This window comes from Myodes glareolus, chromosome 7, assembly GCF_982192425.1.
Source record: "Myodes glareolus chromosome 7, mMyoGla1.1, whole genome shotgun sequence".
Classification (NCBI taxonomy): Eukaryota; Metazoa; Chordata; class Mammalia; order Rodentia; family Cricetidae; genus Myodes; species Myodes glareolus.
Window position 1 is genome coordinate 18,186,654 of NC_142032.1, and position 23,371 is coordinate 18,210,024.

General features: G+C 42.8%; 1 protein-coding gene across 1 annotated transcript in view; it reads right to left on the bottom strand.

Annotated features, from left to right (window-relative positions):
• LOC146893666 (ATP-binding cassette sub-family C member 2-like) overlaps positions 1 to 23,167 on the bottom strand; it is a 64,782-nt gene extending 41,615 nt beyond the window's left edge. The window contains exons 1-13 of the mRNA XM_087907877.1: positions 23,008 to 23,167; positions 21,134 to 21,307; positions 15,635 to 15,760; positions 14,177 to 14,311; positions 13,903 to 14,010; positions 13,330 to 13,385; positions 11,870 to 12,104; positions 9,575 to 9,738; positions 7,287 to 7,464; positions 4,047 to 4,301; positions 2,995 to 3,060; positions 836 to 973; positions 211 to 357 (exon numbers count right to left, since the gene is read on the bottom strand). Coding sequence (XP_087764003.1) covers positions 211 to 357; positions 836 to 973; positions 2,995 to 3,060; positions 4,047 to 4,301; positions 7,287 to 7,464; positions 9,575 to 9,738; positions 11,870 to 12,104; positions 13,330 to 13,385; positions 13,903 to 14,010; positions 14,177 to 14,311; positions 15,635 to 15,760; positions 21,134 to 21,307; positions 23,008 to 23,037 — 1,812 coding nt within the window. The 5' untranslated portion in view covers positions 23,038 to 23,167. The remainder of the gene's footprint in view (positions 1 to 210; positions 358 to 835; positions 974 to 2,994; positions 3,061 to 4,046; positions 4,302 to 7,286; positions 7,465 to 9,574; positions 9,739 to 11,869; positions 12,105 to 13,329; positions 13,386 to 13,902; positions 14,011 to 14,176; positions 14,312 to 15,634; positions 15,761 to 21,133; positions 21,308 to 23,007) is intronic.
• Between the last annotated feature and the right edge of the window lie 204 nt (positions 23,168 to 23,371).

A 23,371-nucleotide genomic window follows, 5' to 3' on the forward strand; every position in this document is an offset into this window, starting at 1 on the left:
CCCTGTGAAGCAGATGAGGTTAGTATGATTATCCATATTTTAAACTGGGGCTCAGAGGACTTACAGTTTTACTAAGATCAATCATTGGTCTCCAGAAACCAGATGAACTTTTAATTTAACCATTACCAGCAGGTGCTCGACATGAGATAAAGAAGGCTAGTAATCTGTACACAAGGCAACTAAGCAGGTAGCAGTGGAGCTCTTAGGTACCTGGAGCATTGAAGAGATCACCATAGGGAGCATGGCAAGAGGAAATCCAAGGACGTTGAAGAGGGTGATGGAAGTGAAAGCCTTCTCTGCACTCAAAACATTGTTGCTGTCCACCATGACATAAACAGAAAAGGTGATCACAGACACCTAGGAAGAATAAGGCTGTGAGAAACCCACGCTAAAATGGACCAAAGACCTCTGTGCCAAGCTTCAGGAGCACTGTAATCAGGAACGTCAGGGACTACCCCAATCTCTTCACACTACCCATAAGAAAATAGTCCTAGCAGAGGAAGAGGAAGAAATACCTCCCGCAAGGGGACAAAGTCAATGAACGGATTGCTAAGGTCAGAGCTTGGGCCTTCTCTTTCAACACATCCGCATTGCTTTTCCCATGAAGACAAGTCCTACTATATAAGTAATTTGATGAACATCCTGAAACCTCACTAGTGGCTACTAGATCACCCAACAGTACATGCAGGGTAGAGCCAGAGTTGGGGTTGTAGGAGTTTGAGGAAGGGGGATAAATATCCCGAATCTAGGGACTGAGTCTAGAGATGGCTGGAGTCTACTAGGAACAGACTTTTCTTCTCGGAATATGACCTCAGTCCATACCCCTCCCACTCACCAGGACTGGAGTTAAATACAAGATGAATACTATAATAGTCTGCATTTGGCCAAACAATAGCAAATTCTTGAGTTCTTTCTTTCGAAGGCTGAGGACTTGGTCTCTGAATGAAAGTTCCCAGGCAAAATATTTCAGGATCTAATGGGTCAGAGAATAGCAAAATTCACATTGTTGTCTGAAAGGGCAACAGTTACATATGGTCCACTCTTATTTTAGGATAAATTACCAAAAGAATAGGGGAAATCTAGATTATAGAGAAGTAGCTTGTATTTACTGACAACCTGGTAAATTCAGAGCATCTCTCTCTCTCTCTCTCTCTCTCTCTCTCTCTCTCTCTCTCTCTCTTTTTTACACACACACACACACACACACACACACACACACACTTCATTTCAATTAATTTTTCAACAAACTCTCCTCGTTTGCCTATCCAAATAGATTTGCCAAGACACAGAACTTCCCATGTTAGAGCTTAAAAATTTTGGAGCAAATCGAGGTGAAGCAATCACCCCCCTTTTGTAGAGTACTGTATCCATTTTAGCAGCGCGGGAACTGGTGGAAAGAATCCCTGTGGAAGGCTTCACTAATAGACTGTGTCAGGGAGGTGGCAGAATGTCTGAGCTCGAAGAAACTGGAACAGTTTCAACGGGTCTGACAGCCCTGACCTTCATGGGCATTTGCACTCACATGCGCGCACACACACACACACACACACACACACACACACACACACACACACGGGGGAGGAAAGGAAGGAGGGACAGAGGGAGGGATGGAAAGAGATGTAAAAATAAAACAAAATTTTCTTTAAAAAAAAACAAAAATAAAAAACTAATGGTTGTGAAGGTCAACGCCTTAGGGGGCCCCACTACTATTGTTTGCTAATGGAACTTCTAAGTGTTCACATTCGTACCCACAGACTGGTGCTGCTCTCAGCTTCCTCCATGAAGCTTCTCTTTGCCAGAGTCAGCAGTTACTGCAGACTCACAGTTGGTCAAAGTGCTGAGAAGAGGTGACTACTGAGCGAGGCTCAACCCTAAGCAGTGGTTCCAAATCACTGCTCTCCTGCTTCCGGGGCCCAGGGAACATCGTGAAAGATGGAGGAGCAGAAACGATGTGAGAGCCGGAAGATGGGGGTACCACAGAACACTGTTTTCTGTGTGTGACAAGGACACTGCCCTCAGGAGCCCACAGCAGCCGTCATTAGGGACTGACTGGGCCTGTCAACCTTCCACCATGGGGAGGGGAGGGAATTTCAGAGGGCTCACTCTAACCTGAGCTGCTATCGGTAGTTAATGGCTGATGTAGGTGGGTCTTCTGTTATATGTTATTTTTATTGGTTAATAAAGAGACTGCCTTGGCCCTCTGATAGGACAGAAAATTAGGTAGGCGGAGTACACAGAGCAGAATGCTGGGAAGAGGGCAAAGAGGCAGACGCCATGGAGCCAGCCACCAGGTCAGACATGCTGAATCTTTTCCAGTAAGCCACCGCCTCTTGGTGCTACACAGATTATTAGAAATGGGTTAATCAAAATGTGAGAGTTACCCAGTAACTAACTCTCTAGAGATAATGGGCCAGACAGTGTTTAAATGAATACAATTTGTGTGTTATTATTTCTGGGGCTAAGCTAGCCGTGCGGGAGCCAGACGGGATGAAAATCAGGCCTTCCCGCAGCTCCTCACTACAAATGACTGCTAGTTTGCCTTCCGGTGGCAAATTTCTATAACTGAGCAAACAACTCTATGCTCATGTGCATGCAAATATTCCTAGTTAAACTCAGGGGGCTTTCTGTATATTTACAGATAGGAAATTAGAGAGGGTATGTCTAGAAGAAAGGGTTCAGAGGGCGTAGAAGGGGATAAGAGGGGAACTGGGAGGGGGAATAAGTGTAGTGAAAATTTGTTATTTATAAAATTGTTAGATAAATTAAAATTTATTTAAAAACATTTCTACAGCAAAATGTAAAGACAAGCAATTTAGGGTAAACAAATAGAAATCAAGGTTCAAAAGTGTCTGGAAGGGTTAGCGATAGAAGAGGAAACAGGAGACTTGTGGGTAAACGAATCAGAAATCACATGACACTCAACAGCTGAATCAGTCACTGCCTCTCTTACTGTACCCAGAGGATTTTCTCTGTTTGCCTTTCCTTTTTCTTTACCTTAATTCCACTGAGAATCTCATTCATGATTTTTAACCGCTTGTCTTTATACTTCATATTTTTGACCTGCCAAGAGAAAGAAAAATAAAACCAAACTGAACTTCCGCGAGAGAAGCTCCAGGTTTGCAGCTAATGGTAGACACCAGTGGAAAGGTGGCTGCCATCTCATCAGAACTTGAGGTGCCCCGGGAGGGCATTTGTTTCCCTCCAACTCTTCCCATTTCCCATTCTGTTTCTTCTGTCCCTGCCTCTTTCTGACCCTGGAAGATGCCAAGCATATTCCTATCTGCCCTCCTTTGCCTGACTGTACTCTGTCTCCAGACTGTTCTCCCCTTGCTGTCCCCAAATCTCCCTCCTCCGTTGTCAGGATGTGCCTGCCGGTCAGAACTTGGCTTCAGATGCCCACCTCTCAGCGGACGTCTTTGGCCTGACTGAAAACTTCTACCCTCCCACTATCGTTTTGTGTTCAGTTCTCTGTGTGGTACTCATCATGACTCGTTTCTTTATTGTATTGTTGTCTATCTCTCTGCCCTGACAGTAGGATGCTTGTCTGATTCCTTGCTGTGCTCTCGGCAAAACGTGAAATAAAGAGTTTTAAGACAATATTTGCTACTAAATGAACATAAAACAAATGAATGAATAGATCACAGACGCTAGGGAGTCCACTACTACTGTGACCTGGCAGAGCTGAGGACCGTGTATGCTTGGAGGACTCCCACCTGGTAACAGCAGGGGAACAGCCAGGACATAAAGGAAAGATAGGATTACCCATGGAACTGCTATGCGTGGTTGGTTTATTTTTGCTATGGTGGAGAAGCAAGATTTTTTTTTTGAAGTCCCTTTTGGAAGAAGCTCAGCAGAGCGGGGTGGGGAAGGATTATAAACTAAGTGATCAGAAACCAAAAGGGAAGATAGAAAAAGCCAAGCACATTTGGGATGGCAGAAAGTCTCAGATAAGCTTTTCCCTCCTCCAGTTCCCTCTAAGAATTAGCAATGTAAGTCAGAGTTTGACTGTTGAAAAGGCACATGCACACGGGTGACTATTTCTTTACCTGAATCTTCCTGTTCTTGGTAGCCAGTACTGCGTTGACTGGGATCATGAAAACCATTACCCCAACACCTGCTAAGACTGAAGGTCCCAACTCTCTCCACAGGAAGTAGATGGACAAGACAATCTGTAAAACGGTTGACCACGTCAAGTGAATGTAGTTGGTCACATCCATTAGCTTCTGGGCATCGACAGACATCAAGTTCACGGTCTCTCCAATGGTGTACTGCCTCCTGGCCAAGTTAGATAGCTTCAGAGCCTAAAAATAAAGAATAGGACTGGGGTCAGCAGATAAGACAAAGAGAATGGGGAGAGGAGGACCTCAGGAAAGGAGGGAATAATAGAAGAAGGGGCTCCATATGGACACACCTTCTCTCTGGGGCCACAGCTTCCCATTCAAATCTTAACACACGGTGTTAACCTCATTTTTGACCACTTGTTCGTCTGTTTTCACCTTCATTCAACCCCGCCCACCTATACACTTCTTTGCCCAGAAAATTCCCATCTATCTTTTGGTATCAACTTAAATGCAACTTTTAAAAGGACTCTCCAGACTTCCAAATTTATAAGAGTGACCTCTTTTTGCAACCTCTAATAGTCTACAGGTAACTCTTTCTTGATCTTAGGTATATAATTTTTATTTATTTCTCAGATGTAACTGTGGTGATGAGGTCTACATCTATCCATTTCACTATTGTATCATAGTCAATTCAATATTGGAGAATGGGAGAAAATGAGAAAATTAAAGATGCAGAAAGAGAAGGAGCATTGTTGATTCTTGCCTTATAGACTTAATAATTTTGTTTTATTTATTTATTGTGTATGTGTAATGGGCGGGTCCCATCGTCATCTGCCTGATGACAAGCATCTTTACCTGTTGAGCAATCTCACCAGCCCGTCGTTGTTGGTTTTTGTTCTTTTGGCTTTTTGGGGGGCCCACCACCCAGCTCCCAAATAAATCACTCACAGAGACTTACTCTTAGTTATAAATTCCCAGCCTTAGCTTGGCTTGTGTCTTGCCTGCTTTTTTAAAACTTAAACTAACCTGTCTACCTTTTGCCTCTGGACTTTCATCTTTCTTACTTCCGTGTATCTTACTTCCACTCCTACTTTGTGGCTATTGGGTGCCTGGGTGGCTGGGCCCTGACGCCCTCCTTCCCTTCTTCTCTCATTGCTCCTCCCTACAACTTCCTGCCTGCTGGTTGCAGGCGCATCTCCGGATCACAGGTGAATTTTATTTAATCAAACACATCTTTGCATCGTCAAACAAATGTTCCAGAGCATAAACAAAAGTAACACGCTTAAAAATGATATTCTACAACACCAGTACTTTACTAGGCTTTTGAGATATCTAACTTCTATTGCACCACAGTCTTAGAAAATTCAAGCATTATCAAGGAGGACAAGAATTTTTAGAATGGAGAGGAAAACTGCAGAGGTCACACATCTGAAGTTACATGCTCTCTTGTTGTTCACAGACAAGTTCTACATGTCTGAATCTCACAGTATAGGCTTTCTGCTTTCATGTTAGGGAGAACAAGAGACTAATACTCACATCGCTGTTCCTTACTATGCCTTACAAAAGTAGCCGAAGTAGCTTACATCTGTACTCTCGGCACCTGGGAAGTTGAGGCAGGAGGATTGCTGGAAGTTCATAGCCAGACTGGGCTACATACTAAGTTCCAGGCCATCCTGAACTACAGTGTAAGAAAGATGAAAGCCCAGAGGCAAAAGGTAGACAGGTTAGTTTAAGTTTAAAAAAAGCAGGCAAGACACAAGCCAAGCTAAGGCTGGGCATTTATAACTAAGAGTAAGCCTCTGTGTGTGAGTATGGTTGTTTTCAGTGTCAACTTGTCATGAATAAGAATTTTAAAAAGTAGAGGGCCTGTCCTGAAGAACTGTCCTGGTTGCTTTAATTGATTGATATCAAGTCCAGAGAGATGACTTAGCAGGTAATAACACTTGCCACCAAGCCTGTCAACCTGGATTTGATCCTCAAAAACCACCCCTGCAAGTTGCTCTCTCACCTACACACACCTACATAATACACATACGTACACACATACCTTCCCACACATCCCTATACACACACATATACCCACACATACTTATACACACAACACACAATAATGCATATACCTACACACAAATATACACACACACACATAAATGCAATTTAAAAATTTTAACCATGTATCAGAGAAAGATGAGCAAAATCATCTCAAGCAAATAGAACACCTCCCAAACCTACAGAACTCAGTAATGCAAGAATGTAATTGAAATAAGTAAGTAAGTAAGTAATAAGTAATTAAGTAAGTAAGTAAGTAGGCAGAAGAAGGTTTGGTACCTGCTAAAGATAGAAAAAGGAATTGCTAGGCTGGAGGTAGCTCAGTGGTAGCACATTTATGTAGCATAGAGAAGATTCCAAGTGTGATCATCAGCGCCCCCAAAACAAAACCATAAACCCCCATGAGAAGAAAGAACCAGAAAAAGAAATTTCTGGGAAAAATATATTCTAGGGTGATGGGGCCGTGACTCACACAGCACTCTAATGCCCCTAGTAAGATCTGCTGTGGGACGATATACCAGGTCTTTGAACTCATGCTAGTAAGTATTTGAATTAAAGTTGATGGTTCAGTGGTTAAGGGCACTGACTGCTTGAGGACTCAGATTCAATTCTCACTCTCCATATGGAGGCTTACAAATGTCTGTAACCCCAGTTCAGGGGGATCCGATGATTTCTTCTTGCTCCCACAAGCATCAGACACACATATGGCGAACATACATTCAAACAAAACATCCATGCACATAAAATAAAACAAAACAAAAATACTTTAAAAATTAAATAATTTTTAAATTATTTAAAAAATTAAATTAAGAGTGTGCCCCTCAGCACCTTCTTCTCTGACTTTACCTTATTTCCTTAGGCTTTCCATTTTGTGAGGACAGGCAATGAGAATGTGTGTCTGAGCCTTCAGGGCCAAGTAGCAGACCCCAGGCAGCTTGCTAGATTCTCCCTAGGGTGCTCAGTATCATGAACACACTTCATTTTTTAGTTTCCAAATAAGGATTTAGAGGAACCTTGTAACTAATCAAAATTAAGTATTGATATTAATTTTTATTTCTATCAAATTTTTCTCAATCTTGGAATAAATGTTCATATTTATTGTTTTTTTTCTTGGGTTTGATTTTTCTTTTACTTTTTCTTTTTCTTTTTTTGGCTATACTTGACATAATCACTTACCTTCTTATATACAGAAGCCATAACAGTTGTCCGTACACTCATTCCCAACATGAAACAAAACTGAAAGTAACTCTGAAGGCAGAAAGACTGGATGAGACTCACGACAAACATTAGGATTGCAGAGACAAATCCAACCCACGCGTATGTGTCAGGGTCGCTCACAAAGGCAATGAGAAATCTGCAGGAACAAAACCAAATGAAGTGACACTCACTCATTAGACCCCCAAGGACTCCTTCTATTCACACCCAGCTAAAATCTCACTCTTGCACTACAGGTAAAAACACAACCAAAATTGTCCCTGACACAAGCTAAAGACACCTGACAGGAGGAACCTCAGTTAAAATGATCAGGCTCTAAGTGGGTGTAGGAAATTTTCCTTTCCTTTTCTTTCCTTTCCTTTCCTTTCCTTTCCTTTCCTTTCCTTTCCTTTCCTTTTCTTTTCTTTTCTTTTCTTTTCTTTTCTTTAATTTTCTTTCCCTCCCTCCCTCCCTCCCTCCTTTCTTTCTTTCTTTCTTTCTTTCTTTCTTTCTTTCTTTCTTTCTTTCTTTCTTTCTTTCTAGTTTGTCAAGACAGGGCTTCTGTGTTTAACAACCATGGCTTTCCTGGAACTCACTTATTTTTTTTTAAGATTTATTTATTTATTATGTATATAACATTCCTTCCATACCTGCTTGCATGCCAGAAGAGGCACCAGATCTCATTACAGATGGCTATGAGCCACCATGTGATTGCTGGGAATTGAACTCAGGACCTCTGGAAGAGCAGTCAGTGCTCTTAACCTCTGAGCCATCTCTCCAGCCCCTGGAACTCACTTTGTAGACCAGGCTAGTCTCGAACTCACAGAGATCTGCCTGTCTGCCTCCCAACTGCTGGGATTAAAGGCATGTGCCACAATGCCTGGCTGGAAATTTTTCTTAATTAGCAATTGATGGGGGAGGGTTTAGTCCACTGTGGGTGGTTCCATCCCTGGCCTGGTGGTCCTGGGTTCTATAGGAAAGCAGGCTGAGCAAGCCATGAGGAGCATCACCTCTCCGTGGCCTCTGCATCAGCATCTGCCTCATCGTCCTTGTCCTGCTTGAATTCTGGGTTTGACTTCTTTCACTGTTGGAGTGTGGTGTGGAAGTGTAGCCAAATAAACCCTTTCCTCCGCAACTTGCTTGGTCATGATGTTTCATCAAAATAATAGTAACCCTAAAGCATGCATTCCCAGTACTCGGGGGCTAAGGGAAGAGACTAAGAATTTAATGTCAGCCAGCCTAGGCTACATAGAGAGACTCCAAAAAGGCGAAAAAAGATCTTTAGAGAAATCTCTCTCTCTCTCTCTCTCTCTCTCTCTCTCTCTCTCTCTCTCTCTCTCTCTCTCTTTCACACACACACGCACACACACACGTCACATGTCACGTAATGTTTCAGCCCTGTCATAGGGAGTGACATTAACTCACTCATTTTTAGACAATGCAAGCTCATACCCGGATGAGATAAAGGGCTCTCTGGTTGGTCCTTCACTCTGTACAGTGGCAGATTGCAAAGCCAATCATGAGCACCCTGGACCTCTAAGAAAGGGGCTGGCTATGAAGAGAAGAAGTTAGTCACTCGTTTGCTCTTCTGAAGCACGCCGCCCACGTGCTTAGATGTGGCTCAGTTCATACTCGTTCAGCTTAACAACAAAGAAGTCTAATGAGTATGTGGCCTCCTCTTAGGAGAGGCACACAGAAAAGAAAGAGATTGAAGTGTCATCTGAGAGCTCGAAAGCAGCCTTGTGATTTTCATGTACACGAAGCCGGAAAGTAATGTGGGATTCCCCTCTATGTGCTGGGAATACCATTGGTTAATAAAGAAACTGTCTTGGGCCTGCACAGGGAATAGAGGTAGGTGGGGCGGGGGAAACTAAATGGAATGCTGGGAGAAAGAAGGAGGAATTAGAGAGAAGTTATGTAGCCCTGCTGGAGACAGATGCTGGAACTTTACCCGGTAAGCCACAGTACTGTGGCAATACACAGATTACTAGAAATGGGTTAAATTAATATATAAATGTTAGCCAGTAAGAAGCTAGAGCTAATGGGCCAAGTAGTGTTTTCAATAATATAGTTTCTGTGTGATTATTTTGGATTTGAACTGCCGGGTGGCTGGGAAGCAAACAAGCAGACTCACTGCAACAGGAAAAGGGGTGAAAAGTAGAAGTATTTTTCAAAACAGGAGCCCAATGAATACTCTTGCCTACATACACAAAGGGCAGGGGAAGGTAGCAGCAAAGGTCTAGAAAGGACAGCAAGTCCTGGGCACTCACTTCAGTAACTGTGGATTCAGAAACATCAGAATATCGTGTATAAATTTTAATATAAGTGATTTCAGGGTCACCGCATAGAAGGTTTTGAAGAGGGCCTTCACCAGCCAGGACTTGGGGAAGTCTTTTGTAGTCTTAGACTTCTTTTTCTTCTTTTTAGTTTCTTCCTATGTATAAAACAAAAAACAACTATGTCCATAGAATTATGTAGTGAAAGCCTCCTACTGTGCTCTGAATGGCTCCAGGCTCCAGGAGGGCCTATGCACAGTTGTAATCTTCTCTTCACCTCCTTATTGCTGCCCACTTTCTGACTTTTCTCTTCCCACCCAACTCATAACTTTTGGATTGAAAAAGCAGACAACCAAACTAGAAAGAATACATCATAAAGAAAAGCATGGACAGACACTGGAGTTCCCATACTCAGGAGGCTAGGACAGAAGGATCATTCATTTGAGGCCAGCCTGAGCTACACAGTGAGTTCAAGGCCAGTCCTAACTACATAAAAAAAGACTGTTTCAAAAACTCAAGGTCTGAAGTTGTAGCTCAGTATGTAAAAGAGCCCCAGACCTTAGCACAACTGACTCCATGATGAAAGTATCACTCAGCCCCTAAAACTCAGGGCATGTAGGCAGTACCATCTGCCAAAACAAAAACAAAGACCTAATTCATCGAAGCCCATTGTTCTGGAAAAGTCTCTAAATGTCCTAACCATACATTTTAGCATCTGTAGTTCCACTTCGGGCTAAGTGTTCTTATTAACTGAAGTGTGTCAACCCAGAACATGGTTTTTGTGCTTAAAAACTCATGCTGAGAAAGGCTCATGGCTACATTGGGATTGTGATAGATAGATAGATAGATAGATAGATAGATAGATAGATAGATAGATAGATAGATAGATAGATAGACAGACAGACAGACAGATAGAGATTCATACTCTAGAGAACCCCAAGTAATAAAAAGTCCCACTCTCAGTATCTTAGAATGTGCCCTTCTTTGGAACTAGGATCTGTGTGTGTAAGCAAACTGCTCTTTAAGGTAGACTGTAATTCAGCATGACTGATGCCCTTATAAGAGGAAAAGAGACAGGGCTAAGATGGCTGTGTGACAACTGAGACAGTGAGAGGGATGGTGTACCCACTAGCCAAGGAATGCCTAGGATTTCTAGCCTAAACCAGAGTAGGAAAGGCAGAAATCATTCTCCCCTCCGTGTTTCAGGGAGAAAATGACCCTGTTGGTGACCTGAATTCAGGCTTCTAGCTTCCAGTGCTTGGGGTGATGCATTCCCCCTTCCTCTCCCGACTCCGACACTATCCTCCTCCTCTTTCTCTGTGTGTTTGTGGTCCTGGGAATCAGCAGCCACTCTATCATCCTCTCTTCTCTCTGTCCTTCCCTCCCACTTCCTTCCCTTCTCACTATGCTGCCCAAGCCACTCTCAAACTTATGATCCTCCTGCCTGAGCTTCCCGAGCAATCCCTGTGCCATTCTTGTCTCTGTTTTGTTAAGAGTATTTCTTACCCTCAGCATATGCACTGGCTTATTGCTTTTTCCCTGGTTCTCTGAAGATGAGCTTCCTATCAGACTTGTTTGCTGTACCCATCACCAAATAGACACACTGCTGTGCTCAGTAAATAAGTTTGAATAAATGAGTCAATAGCTTAGCTAATGAGCACTTCCAATACTGTGCAGTTTCTAGTAATGATTTTGTGTGTGTGTGTGTGTGTGGCACCCATGTGTGGATACAGAGAATGTTTGCGTGCCAGTCTCAGGTGTGCTAGAGTGTGCACCTGGGTGTCAGGACTACCTCCATGTGTTGGTCTTGGCTTTCATATCTTGTTTGAGATACAATTCCTTTCCTGCCGCTTACACCTGGCTAGCAGCCCTAAGAGAATCTGCATATTTTCCTGTCCCCATTTCCTGTAGGTACCTAGAATTACATATGCACGGTCTGCTGTGGCTAGCTTTCATGTAGGTTCTAGGTATTCAAACTCAGGTCACCAGGCTCATGTGGAAAGTGCTTTTACCCACTAACCCATTCATCTCCCTAGGCCTAGTGATGTTTTCATTATTAATAGTAATTACTATTATTATCATTGTTACACTATGACAAATTTCGGATTTATCCAAAAGGAATTACATACCCATGCATCCACCACTCAGGCGTTGCTAGACCTGTGTACATCACTAATAGAACATGCAGTGAGAAGTGTAGGGTGGTATGAAAACAAGAAAAATCAGAGGTGACACCACTTCCTGGCTGAGACATGCAGCACATTCACACAGACATTGTGTTAAAGTTACCAGGACAAGAACATCTTGACTTTGACTCTGGTTCTTGTTCAAACCGTGTAGTGTGGCCTCGGGGTTCTTCCGGGACTTCTTCTGCTGCCGCCTCTGAAGAGCCTGCTTGGCTTTCTGCAGGTCCTTTGTCATGAACACTTCAAACTTGCTTACCATTGACTTTGTTTTAAACCCTTCGTCAACATCCCAAACATCTTCTAGTGTCAACGGATGCTTGTAACCTTTCAGAACAGTGCTGGAACAAGAATGACCCACAGGCTGAGACTCTAAGTGCTGTGTTGGTCTGCCTCTATCGAGCCTGTCCTCCAGATCTGAGCTAGAAGGATGCTGTTTAGGGCTTCTCTACTGTTCCACTATCTCCATCTCCTGGCCTTTAATCTAACAGAAGAGTCAGGAGAACGCAGGGACAACCGAACGCATTAGAAGACTATATGGAAGAGAGAAGGGGAGAGGCTCTACTGGGTCAAAAGTCAAAGGCATCACTTTCTTGTCTCGTTCCTTCTCCTTTAAGTGACAACTACCTCTCTACACTCTGGCATCCCCTTGAGGGACCTCCATGATGCCCTTAGGAAATGCAGCAAATCTCACAGCTGCCTTCATACTGCATCTTTAGATTGGGCCTCTCCAACTCAGGGCTTGAGAAGATGAATGGAAAATTAATTTCGTCTTTCTTTGTAACAACTCATAACTGAAATCTAGCCTTTTCTCCTAATATGAACATTGCTACTTTCAAATTAGGATCTTTATGAGATCTATCATTAGGTATTTAAATTTAATGAATTGATTATAGAGTACATTCATTACTATATCACAAATTTGCTTTTTTATTTTGCTTTTAATTATGAGCATGTGCACATGTGTGCAGGTGCCTGTATATGCTGAAGGCATGAGATCTGTTAGAGCCAGAGTTACAAGCAGCAAGTGAGCCACTTAATATGAGTGCTGGGAACCGAATTCAGGTCCTCTGAAAGAACAGCAAGAATCTTGGCTGTTGAGCCATCTCTCCAGCCCCACAAACTTGCCTTTTAGACATTCTGACTATCTTTATAGTCTGTATCCAGTGTGCATGAAACATTTATGGACCTCACCAGCCTGTCAAAGGGTTCACAGACTACAAAGACCAAGGATCCCTGTTCTAGACCCGCTGGTAGCTCAGGCTGGAGTGTCTTCCTTTCCCTCCAAGCCCATACACATCACCTGCCTCCACATTCTCCCTCTCCGCCTTGCCGTCTCCTGTTTCTCCCGTGGAACTCTGAGACTACCAAAAGTGATTACCTCCCAGTTTCTCCTACTCATCCTAATCAGTCCAACGTAAGGGCCGGATTAAACTGACCTAAACTCTCTAAGGAGAAGAGAAATGGAGGCCACAGGAGGCACTTTAAAAAAATTGAGCTTGTCTTCACTTTCCAAGAAGTGAGTGCATAAGGATACAAGTAACCCATAATTCAGACACTTCCTACCTGTCATACCAACTAAACGTAATGCTACTCAGAAATGAAGCCGTGGATGATGGATTCTGAAAAATAGAAAATGTTGAAAAGTGAATCAATTGGAAACAGGAACTCTATGGGACTCTAAAATCAGACACTGATTTTCTAGACCCGGCTTTAGAGACTAGCTGTTACGCTGACATTGGCTGGTCAGCGTGCATTCTGAGGCTCCAACAATCAGGTTTTCTGGCATAGGTATGTGAGGTAGCCGCCTGTGTGGAACATTTACAGGTGAACATGGAAGTTGCTATTTCCACAGACTTAGCAGTCTCCTCTCTCTAGAAAATTCTATTGTGCAAGCTGGGCAACCCTTCTCTAAAACCCGGGACCAATCGCATTTCAGGTTTTGAACTTCTTTCAGTTTGCAATATTGTACAAACTTTTTTAAAATTTCAAATTTGGGGAGTTTTGGACCACTGATATTCAGTCTGTACCTTATTATGGGCTTATGAGACCTTATGAAACCCAGATATCTCCAAGCTATGTATGCTCGGGCACCCGCCAGCTAAAACCTGTATGAAATGAACGTAATTAGAGTCTCACACGTGAGGTGTCACTTGAGTCTGAAAAGGCTGACAGAATAAGGATGATGATCTGGAACCCGTAGGAGACAAAGAACAGGCAGGAATAGGCCAGGTTAGACTTGCTGTCCTGTGGGTGGGAGGCAAAAAAAAAAAAAAGACTTGTTTTATATAATCACAGTCTAATCGATCCATGTGTACCAATGCTTATGATTAATGACTATTATTAACTCTTTGATAGGATTCTACCCTGGAGCTCAGCAGAACGTCTTATTGACACCCGCTTTCCTTCTTACCTGCAGGAGCGCTCGTATCAGAGTTTGAAATTGGAACGTGCTGCAAACAATTGAGAGAATCCAGAATACGGACAGGAACCAAGAGTTCCTCTGTATGCATCCTTGCCTGCTGTGCTGGATCACTAAAACCAGGAGCTAGAGGAAAATGTACAGGAAACGTTGAAGCACAATGTTACCACCAAGGATGGAGGAGGAAGGGTGGCAGGGAACGTGGAAGAGAGGGGGCTTGAAACTAATCTGGCCAGGCAGAAAATACATGAATGTCAGGCTTACATTTCTTCCTTGATGCTATTAAACCCTCTTTCTAGCTTCATCTCTACACTTCGGTGAGAAGTTAGTAAGAAAGTAGAGTGTTGCAATTGAATCTTAGTAGAGTTACTTTAAGAATTGTGGAAACCTTTTCAGAACACAAGGAAATCCATAGCAGGCAGTGGTTAGATCGAGAAGGCAGATTCTGATGAATATATAGTTGACTGTATCTTGGTCCTATATTATTGATCTAAGAAACTCATTTTTCTTTTAAAACCCGAAGCCTTGTCTTGTGTCATCTCACTGGCTCCTATACCTAGGTTATGCTGGCAAACCACTGTTCTGGAGGAAGAAAAGCCATGATTGGTAGCAACTGTCAGCTGTCCTGGTGTAAACAGTGCTGCTGCCGTAGATTCAGTTTCCAAAGTAATGTCACTGAATGAAGAGTTGGGAGAAAAATCAACCCAGTCAGTTCTGTTGTCAGCTCCAGGACACCACTGTCTGAGCAGTGGTCACAAAGAAAGATTCCTGGGAAGAACTGTTGGATCACGGTACTGACTGAAGGCGGGGCAAGGGGCTCCAAGGTTCTAGTGAACACAGGAAAATCAAAGCTTCTCATTTTTTGAGAAAGTTTGTAAATCCAAATAGTTTTGTGTCAATTTCCTCTTTTAATATGATAGCAGCTATTCAGTCGTTTAAAAACAATACTGTATGTGCCTCTCCCCAAATAAAATATGCCTGCAGGAAAGATAGCAGTTTCTTCTTTTCTTTTTTCTTCTTTCTCTTCTCTGTTTTGAGAGAGGTTGGAGTAGAACTCACCACCCTCTGGGATTGCAGGTGTGTGTCATCTGGTTTAGCAGTTTCTGGTATCAACCTTACATACAGTTTAAACTCAGCGATCTGATTAGCCATCAGCCAGTTAAAAATAATGCTTACAGCATTTAAAAGTTATTTTGCATCATGGAAGTTAGATCTCATCTGTGGTTCTTAGATGGCAAGAAATGAGGAAGTAAGAGTAGAGAAGGCTCACTAGATTAGAGTGCAAAACCAGAAGAAACCTGTTTCACTTCTTGGGAAGCAAGCACTATTGCTCTGTAAATTCTTGTAAAAGACAGGTGTAACTGGGCTTAATTCAACACCCGAAGAGTGCATTTCAGCTCTTTATGGGTTACAGGACGATAACAGGGCGGGAGTGGTACTGGTCCTTACCCATGTGCATATGTAGAGGATTGGATTAGTATATCTGACAGGAGGAATTGCGCCTTGTCCAGTATCTTCTGTGAGTGCCAGACCCAAGTCTATGGCTGCTAAAATGAGAAGAAACACGACGAACACCTGAAAAAGACAGGACATGCCACTGCTGAGAAGGCTTTCGGGACCTCAGAATGGTTTGCAGCAACGGTGCACAGCAAGTCAGATAACACACTTAATTAATAAATAAGTAAAAATAAAGTTCAAAGTTTGACACAATAACTGTAATTTGAGTTTGTGCTCATTTGGGCTGGTAGCAGTGGGGAGCGTGCAGTAGAAGCACCTGGTAGGAGAGGTCTGATTCCGTCGCGACAGCTAAGGAGCAAAGAGGAAGGCTAGAGGAAGGGCCAACATCCCTGTATCTCTTTCAAGGGTCTGCCTTTAAAGATCAGATCTTACATTACCTCCTAAAGGTTCTACCAACTCACAAGAACAGCACAAGTCTTTAACACTCAAGATCCAAACCACAGCAGGTAAGTCAAATGCTTAACTGACATCCCATGCTCACAGCTGGCTCAGTCACGCCAGCTGCTTCCTTCTTCCCATATTCCCAGTCCATGGCTTAGAGCCCACTACACACACCCATCACTAAAGCAAGTGAGGTGCTCTCTAAAGAATGTGAATGCTACCCTGGGGAGGCCTGGAGCATAGCGGGGGCTACTGGTACCCAGAGTAAATTAATCTTCATTGCCTATATGTGGAATAGAGGCACAGTCGAGGCGGTTTCTCCTCCCCGGGGGAGCTGGTGAGGGAACCCAGACAGTTGTCAAGGGTTCAGAGCTTCACATCAGGGAGAGGCCAGCTGGGGAAGTTAACACACAAAAAGAAGAGGTCTACCCCAGCTATCTATGCTAATTTAGACTTTTATTAATAAATTCAAATGAAACTAGGAGTTGCTAGGAAATTGAGAAAAACAATGTAAGCAAAGAAGATGGACAAGATAATTAAATAGAACAATTGATTCTGGGAGCAAACAGAAAATAGTAAATGAAGAGAATTTTAAAATTAACATTCTAAGGCAGATTTGAGAAGATATTGTATCTTTTAAACAGGTGACTTTTAAAGAAAAAGCATATTCAAAAATTAAGAAAAAAGTTAATAAATGCTAAATAGTAAAATAAATTTCTTAAGACAACTGGTGGAAATAATTGGGAAAATCTAGCAAATAGAGGAAAAGAGAAAAAATTTGAAAAGGAGAGAAACAGAAAGAGTGACAGAGAGAGAGAGAGAGAGAGAGAGAGAGAGAGAGAGAGAGAGAGAGAAATTGGGGAGAAAAAAAAATCCATCTTGCAAAATATTCATCAGTATGGTTATGGGCCAAGGCCGGTTCAGGCACCCTCTCCTCTGTCCAGAGAATAATCTGGGGACCTCTCCTTGGACCTGGGATCCCCTCTAGAATCAAGTCTCTTGTAAACCCTAAAATGACTCCCTTAGTTGAGATATATACTTCCCTGGTCCCATATCCATCCTTCCTCCCTCCCACCCATCCCAATCCCCTGAGCTTTCCCCATCCCTCCCCTACTCCCTTCTCTCTAACCCTCTCCCCTTCCAACAACCCTCCCATCCCCCCCATGCACCCAAGGTTGCCTGGTACTCTTGTCTACTTCCAATCTCCAGGAGGATAACTACATGATTTTCTTCAGGTTCACCTTCTTATTTAGCTTCTCTAGGATCACGAATAATAGGCTCAAAGACCTTTAATTATGGCTAGAATCCACTTATGAGTGAGTACATATTTTTTTGCATATTATCATAGAACCTTCATCTGGCGATGGATGGAGATAGAGACTGAGACCCACATTGGAACACTGGACTTAACTCCCTAGGTCCAAACGAGAAGCAGAAGGAAAGAGAACGTGAGCAAGGAAGGCAAGATCAGAGGGAACCTTCACCTGTTGATGGATGGAGATTGAGACTGAGACCCACACTGGAGCACTGGACTGAGCCCCCAAGGTCTAAATGAGGAGCAGAAGGAGGGGGAACATGAACAAGAAAGGCAGGACCGTGAGGAGTGCGTTCACCGACTGATACAAGGGGACTGATCTAATGAGAGTTCACCAAGGCCAGTTGGACTGGGACTGAATGAGCACGTGATCCAACCAGATTCTCTGAATGTGGCCGGATTCTCTGAATGTGGCTGGCACGGGGACTTTCTGAGAAGCCATTGACAATGGCACTGGGACTTGTTTCCTCTGCATATACTGGATTTTTGGGATCCAGTCTGTTTGGATGCTCACCTTCCTGGACCTGGAGGGAGGGGGGAGGAACTTGAACTTCCCATGGGGCAGGAAACCCTGACTGCTCTGGGGGGATGGAGAGGGAGGAGGAGAGGGAGTGGGGGGAGTGGGAGGGTGTTGGGAGGAGGGACGGAAATGGAAACTTTTATAAATTAATAAACTTTTATAAAAAAAATCCATCATGGATCTTCAACATCTATCTAAAAGAAATCTGAAGACACAGAGTTTCCAATAGAAGAAAGACGCTAAGAGTAACATAAAAATTTCTCAGCAATAGGAAAGCTACGAGTCTTTAGGTTGGATGGCACATTGAACAGGTAAAGATGTATGAAATCAGACTCATGAGATTTCAAACTATAAAGAATAAAAAGCAGCTAGCAAGGATCACAGGAATAAGAATTCTTAGTAACACAAGATTCGAAGGGGAAATACAGCAAAATCTCCAGCGCAAAAATGGTGGAGCTAGACTTTTGTAAGCATAAGAGCACCTTAAAGATGCAAAGATTTAGAGACTTTACAGTTAGTTTTTTCAAAAGCTTCATTTGACAACATTCTCCTGTAGAAGAAGCTAAGAAATTTGAGAGCTCTAATCATCTAATGTTTTTCAGAAGTGCATCAGGAGGTAGAGTTTAAACCTAAGTACAAAAGTAACAAGTAGAAGAAATGTTTGAGGGGGGCAAATCCAAAATAACAAGACTGGAAACATGAGAAGAAACAGGACGGGACAGAACTGGAAGACTTGACTGAACCTTAGTGTTCAGTGTGTGTGTGTGTGTGTGTGTGTGTCTGTGTGTGTCTGTGTGTACACGCACGCATGCACAACTGTAGGGGAGTAGAAGGTCTGCCAGCTACTTTTTCCTTCCCAGCCCCTGCCACAGCACCACATCCATTTCCTGGGCAGAAGCACATCAATTGTTACTTGATAGACGTAGGTGCATCCCTGGCAGATACAGATAGAACTATCAAAATCATTCTCACTGAGGCCTCTGCAGAACAGGACTTCAAAGGAGGAGAACAAAGAAGAAATTTTTGCTTTTGATTTGTTCGTTTTTATCTCTTTAAAAAAAAAAGAACAGATGATAGTATACGGCGGTGTGGATCTGGCCTGTATCAGAGTGATACAATTATTATTGTGTGCAACAGGAAAACACACAATTGTTTAGTGTTCATTAAATACCTAATATTCTTTGATCCTGATCTCTGGTTTGTCAGAATTCAGACAAGGACTTTAAAACTTTCTAAAACTCAACTTCCTTTTTTTGTTGTTGCTTATCTTTGAGACTATAATTTAATGACAACATTTCTCCCTTCCCTTCCCTCCCTCCAAACTCTCCCATATGCCCCTCCCCACCCTCCTTCAAAGCCAAGGTCTCTTTTAATCATTAATTGCTATTGCATGCATATATGTATTCATATATACACTCATATTGCTAAACATAACCTGTTGAGTTCATATAATGTAACTTGTATGCATGTAAAAATGCAACTTTCTATAAAGCAATGTATCTCATTGGTATTAAAGAAGAGGAGAATATTATTCATTCATATTTAATACTTCTCCCATTGCAAGATTCTCTTTTTCTTGGTACTTTATGAATGACGAGGCTCTCCAGCTAAATCTACCTATTATTGAGGGTGTCTATTTCTAGCACTTCATGAACAGACAGAACACCTAATGTAGGTTTCAACACTTTCAGGGATTATATCTCCTAGAAGCCCTTTCCAATATGAGACCGCCATTTTTGCTAGATTTTTTCCTGTTTACTTCGATAAACTCCTCCACCCTGGAATAAAATCCATTCTCTTATCTTGTTCTTGCCTGCTGGAACTTTTGAGGACAAGTTGGGCAATGTTTTATCTTATACTTCTGTAATTAAACCCCGTGTCTTACTGGTTTAAACTTGTTTGATTTTGGTGTACCGCAGGAACCTACTTCAGCATTTCCACAGCAGCCGCTATCAGTTTGGTACCCACTGTTGTCTGTGTCCTTCAGTGAAGACGAATCTTTAAACAAACAACCCCGGGGAGTCCGCTGGTTACACGTTGCTCAAGCAGACTCACTAAGTCCAGATGAAATAGCACCATCCCAATGGGCAAACAGCCAGAGCGGCATCAGCTCAGAAAGTCAAAGAACAAAACAGCACAAAGGCAGGGAGAAGAGAGGCTGAGAAGAAAAGCAAGCTGAAGTCTGAATGGAGATAGTCACAGAAAAAGTGAATTATGCTTCTACTGTTTGAAAGGAGGAGCCAATTCTGAAATTTTTAAGAAGTTAAATCTATGCCTGCAACTCACGGAACCGGGACCAAAAAACTTAAAGCACAAATTTTAAATGGTTCTCCAGAGACTGGATTCAGACGGGCAGACCAGGAGTACGGGAATGGGGTAACACACTGGTTTTTCTTCTCTATAGAGATTTGCGCTTTCGAGTTAAACAGTGTTTAAACTGAGCATGAATCCCACTTTCTTCACCGTTATGTCCCAGGATGCAATAGGCTACAGGTACAGAAGCTCACTAAGCAAAGGAATCGAATTTGCCCTTCTAAAATCCTCTTTAGAAATGAGAACAGGCAGAAGAAGAAAGAGGTAAAAAGCAGTGTAAGCAACAGACAGTCTTATAAGGTAGCATCACGGCATCCCAAGACCACTCCCTGGGTTCCTTCTGGGAGCTCTGCTATGTCCACACTCTTCCCATCTCTGCCCTGCTATGGCTTGCCTCCACGCACACTAGCCCCTCCTCTTTCCACCACGCTGGGCATCCTGACTGGGGAAACACGTTGGAAAAACGTAAAAACCCATTTCAGATCTGAGTTTTGGGAAAGAAGTGATGGTTAAATTGGCGCAAAAGATGACATTATATAGTTCATCCGCATCTCGTGGCAGGTGGCAACTGAACTACAGCCCAGATTTACCACAGCAGCTTAAAGATGGCTGACCCATTGCTCACATCTGAAATGCATAAAGGTGATTCTAATTTGACCCCTCATTTGTGCTTAGGGAACCTAATATCCACAGGAATTCAGAGTCACTCTTCTTATACAAAAACCAAAGCTACTAAGAAATATGGCCAGTGAGACATAGGCAGGATGACAGCGAGGCTCTGCTTGAAATGGTATTACTCAGCAAACTGTCAGAGACTGGGACAAAGACACTGACCCAAAAGAGAAAGTGCCTCACCTCTGCACCAAGGACCTAGAGTGTGAAAACAGCGGAGTTACTGTACCTGCTTAGCAAGGTAGAATTTAGTTATAGATGACTTCTTCGTCCTGGATCTGCATACACTGAAAAGCTGCCAAGGGGCCAAGAGCCAAAGAAAGCCCAAGGGAATCCACATGAAAACAGTTTGTTCAAAGCAAAGTGTCAGGTCTGCATCTGGTCTGTTCAGTAATGAGTTATTCTGGGGACCAAAAGGAAAAAATTGTTGGATGCATCTTCATACTTTTTAAATGATGTCCATTCTCCCAGTGTACTCCACAGGCTTCCAAACAACTAAATTCAGCCCCATGTCTATAGCAAGCCTTACCTTTTAACTACCTGTAATATTGTGTTCATCATTAATATAGTATATTACATTCAAACAAATTTATCATTTATTGATATTTGGGGCTTTCCAGGCAATCCCATCTCTAAAAACTTATCTTCATGCGATTTTAACTGACTTTCTACATTGACTAGTCTGTGTAAAATTCATTAAACTTTTTATCAAACTATAGGAAGAAGAAGCCTATTCCTCTATCCAGAGGGGAGACTAGTTCCCCAGGGGTAAGAACATATAACTAGGTAGTACCGGACAGAGTATTTAATCATATTATTATGGCTGAGAAGGCTTATATCAAATCCAAGGGGACCTAGTGTATTGCAGGGCAGGAATGACAATTAACTTTTGGATACTTTGCATGTAATAAAGAAAGAGTCTTTGGGGATGGGTTCATAGGGAGGTATCAGCTCCTGTATTGTAATCAGGAAAAGGTAGATTTTTCTTTTCTTCATCAATTCTTTCAAATGATTTTGCAGATCTGTTGGTACTGATGCTTTAAAGGGGGAAGTTAAATTGCCTGCCAAGATGATTTACTGAATAATTCTCAGAGGGGGTTCTCAAGAGATGGCTTGCTACCTTCTAATAGACTTCATGTCCTGGCCATGGAAGTCTGGCGGCTTGAGTTCTTCCTAATGGATTAAGGACTGTCTGTGATGTCATTACTGCGCCTCTTTTCACGATGGACTGTCACCAAACTTTAGAATTCAGAAAACTCACCTAGCATATTTGAGTGTGATGTTAAGAGTGTGCAGGCAACACTCAAAGTCTCACTCTCCATCCACTAAGCCATTTGGTGATGTGTCTGCCTTGAAAATCCCAGCCCTCCATGGCTCTCCAAGTGCAGCTATTCTTGTTTAACCCCCTCCCCAAACACCTGAACATTTCTCCAGTGCATTTTCTTTCTCTGAAGACAGCGTTCTCCAGTTCTAACAGCTAGGAGATGATCTCAGCCCAGGTATGCTGACACACCACAAGCACACCTTTAAGCCTAGCACTCCAGAGGCAGGTGGATCTCTGTGAGTTCAAGACCAACCTGGTCTACATAGAGCGTTCCAGGCCAGCTGGTACTATAGAGGCCTTGTCTCAAAAAGACAAATAAAGGCTATTTCGGTGCTCATAATGCACAAATTTATAATCCTGGTCTCAACTCATAATCCACACCCTCAGTTGACAGCACCTCTAGACCACACTGTTATCATCTCAGCATCGAAACATCCCAAAAAGGTTCAGACATGCTTCTCCTTTTCCTCCCGCCCTACGACTGTAATTAACAATTCCATTCCTAGCACAGAAGAAACTGCATTTCCTCCACTTCTCTGACAGAAGGTGCTTCTGCCACTACTCAGTCTACAAAAATCATCTGCAGACAATAAACAGCGTAAGAATAAACTGTAATATCTTTCCTAGACAGTGCGATCATGTGGAGAAATTAAGAATTATTTTTCTTCAACAAACTAAACTTTAGGCCAAATACACTTCTAAATTTACTGGTTCATACTGATGGCCATGTTTGCCTGAGTTGGAGAAGAGAAAGCATAAGAATAAACGTGATTCCTCACCCAAAAAGTAGAGTTGCAGAACTCCTCCATTCTGACTTCCAGAGCGCCTCTGTGACGAAGCCTTTCCTATGCCTGTGCTGCTGCTTCTTTACCCGTTTCCTGGAGGAAGGCAGGTGACGAGAGGCGACGCGCCTTTCCCATTCTCAGGCCTCAGCTAAAGGCAGGGTTACTGACCTTTCATCCTAACCACTTAATAGTTAACTTTGATGAAAGTATGCTGATGTCATCCCAGTGGATAAACATGTGCAGGGATCTCCAGGTACAGGGAGGCTTGCTGGCTCCCCAAAGGCCCTGTAGTGTGGCCGTATACAGAAGGAACCCATCAAAGATGTCAGTACAGCTGGAAGGCAGGAGCCCAGGAAGC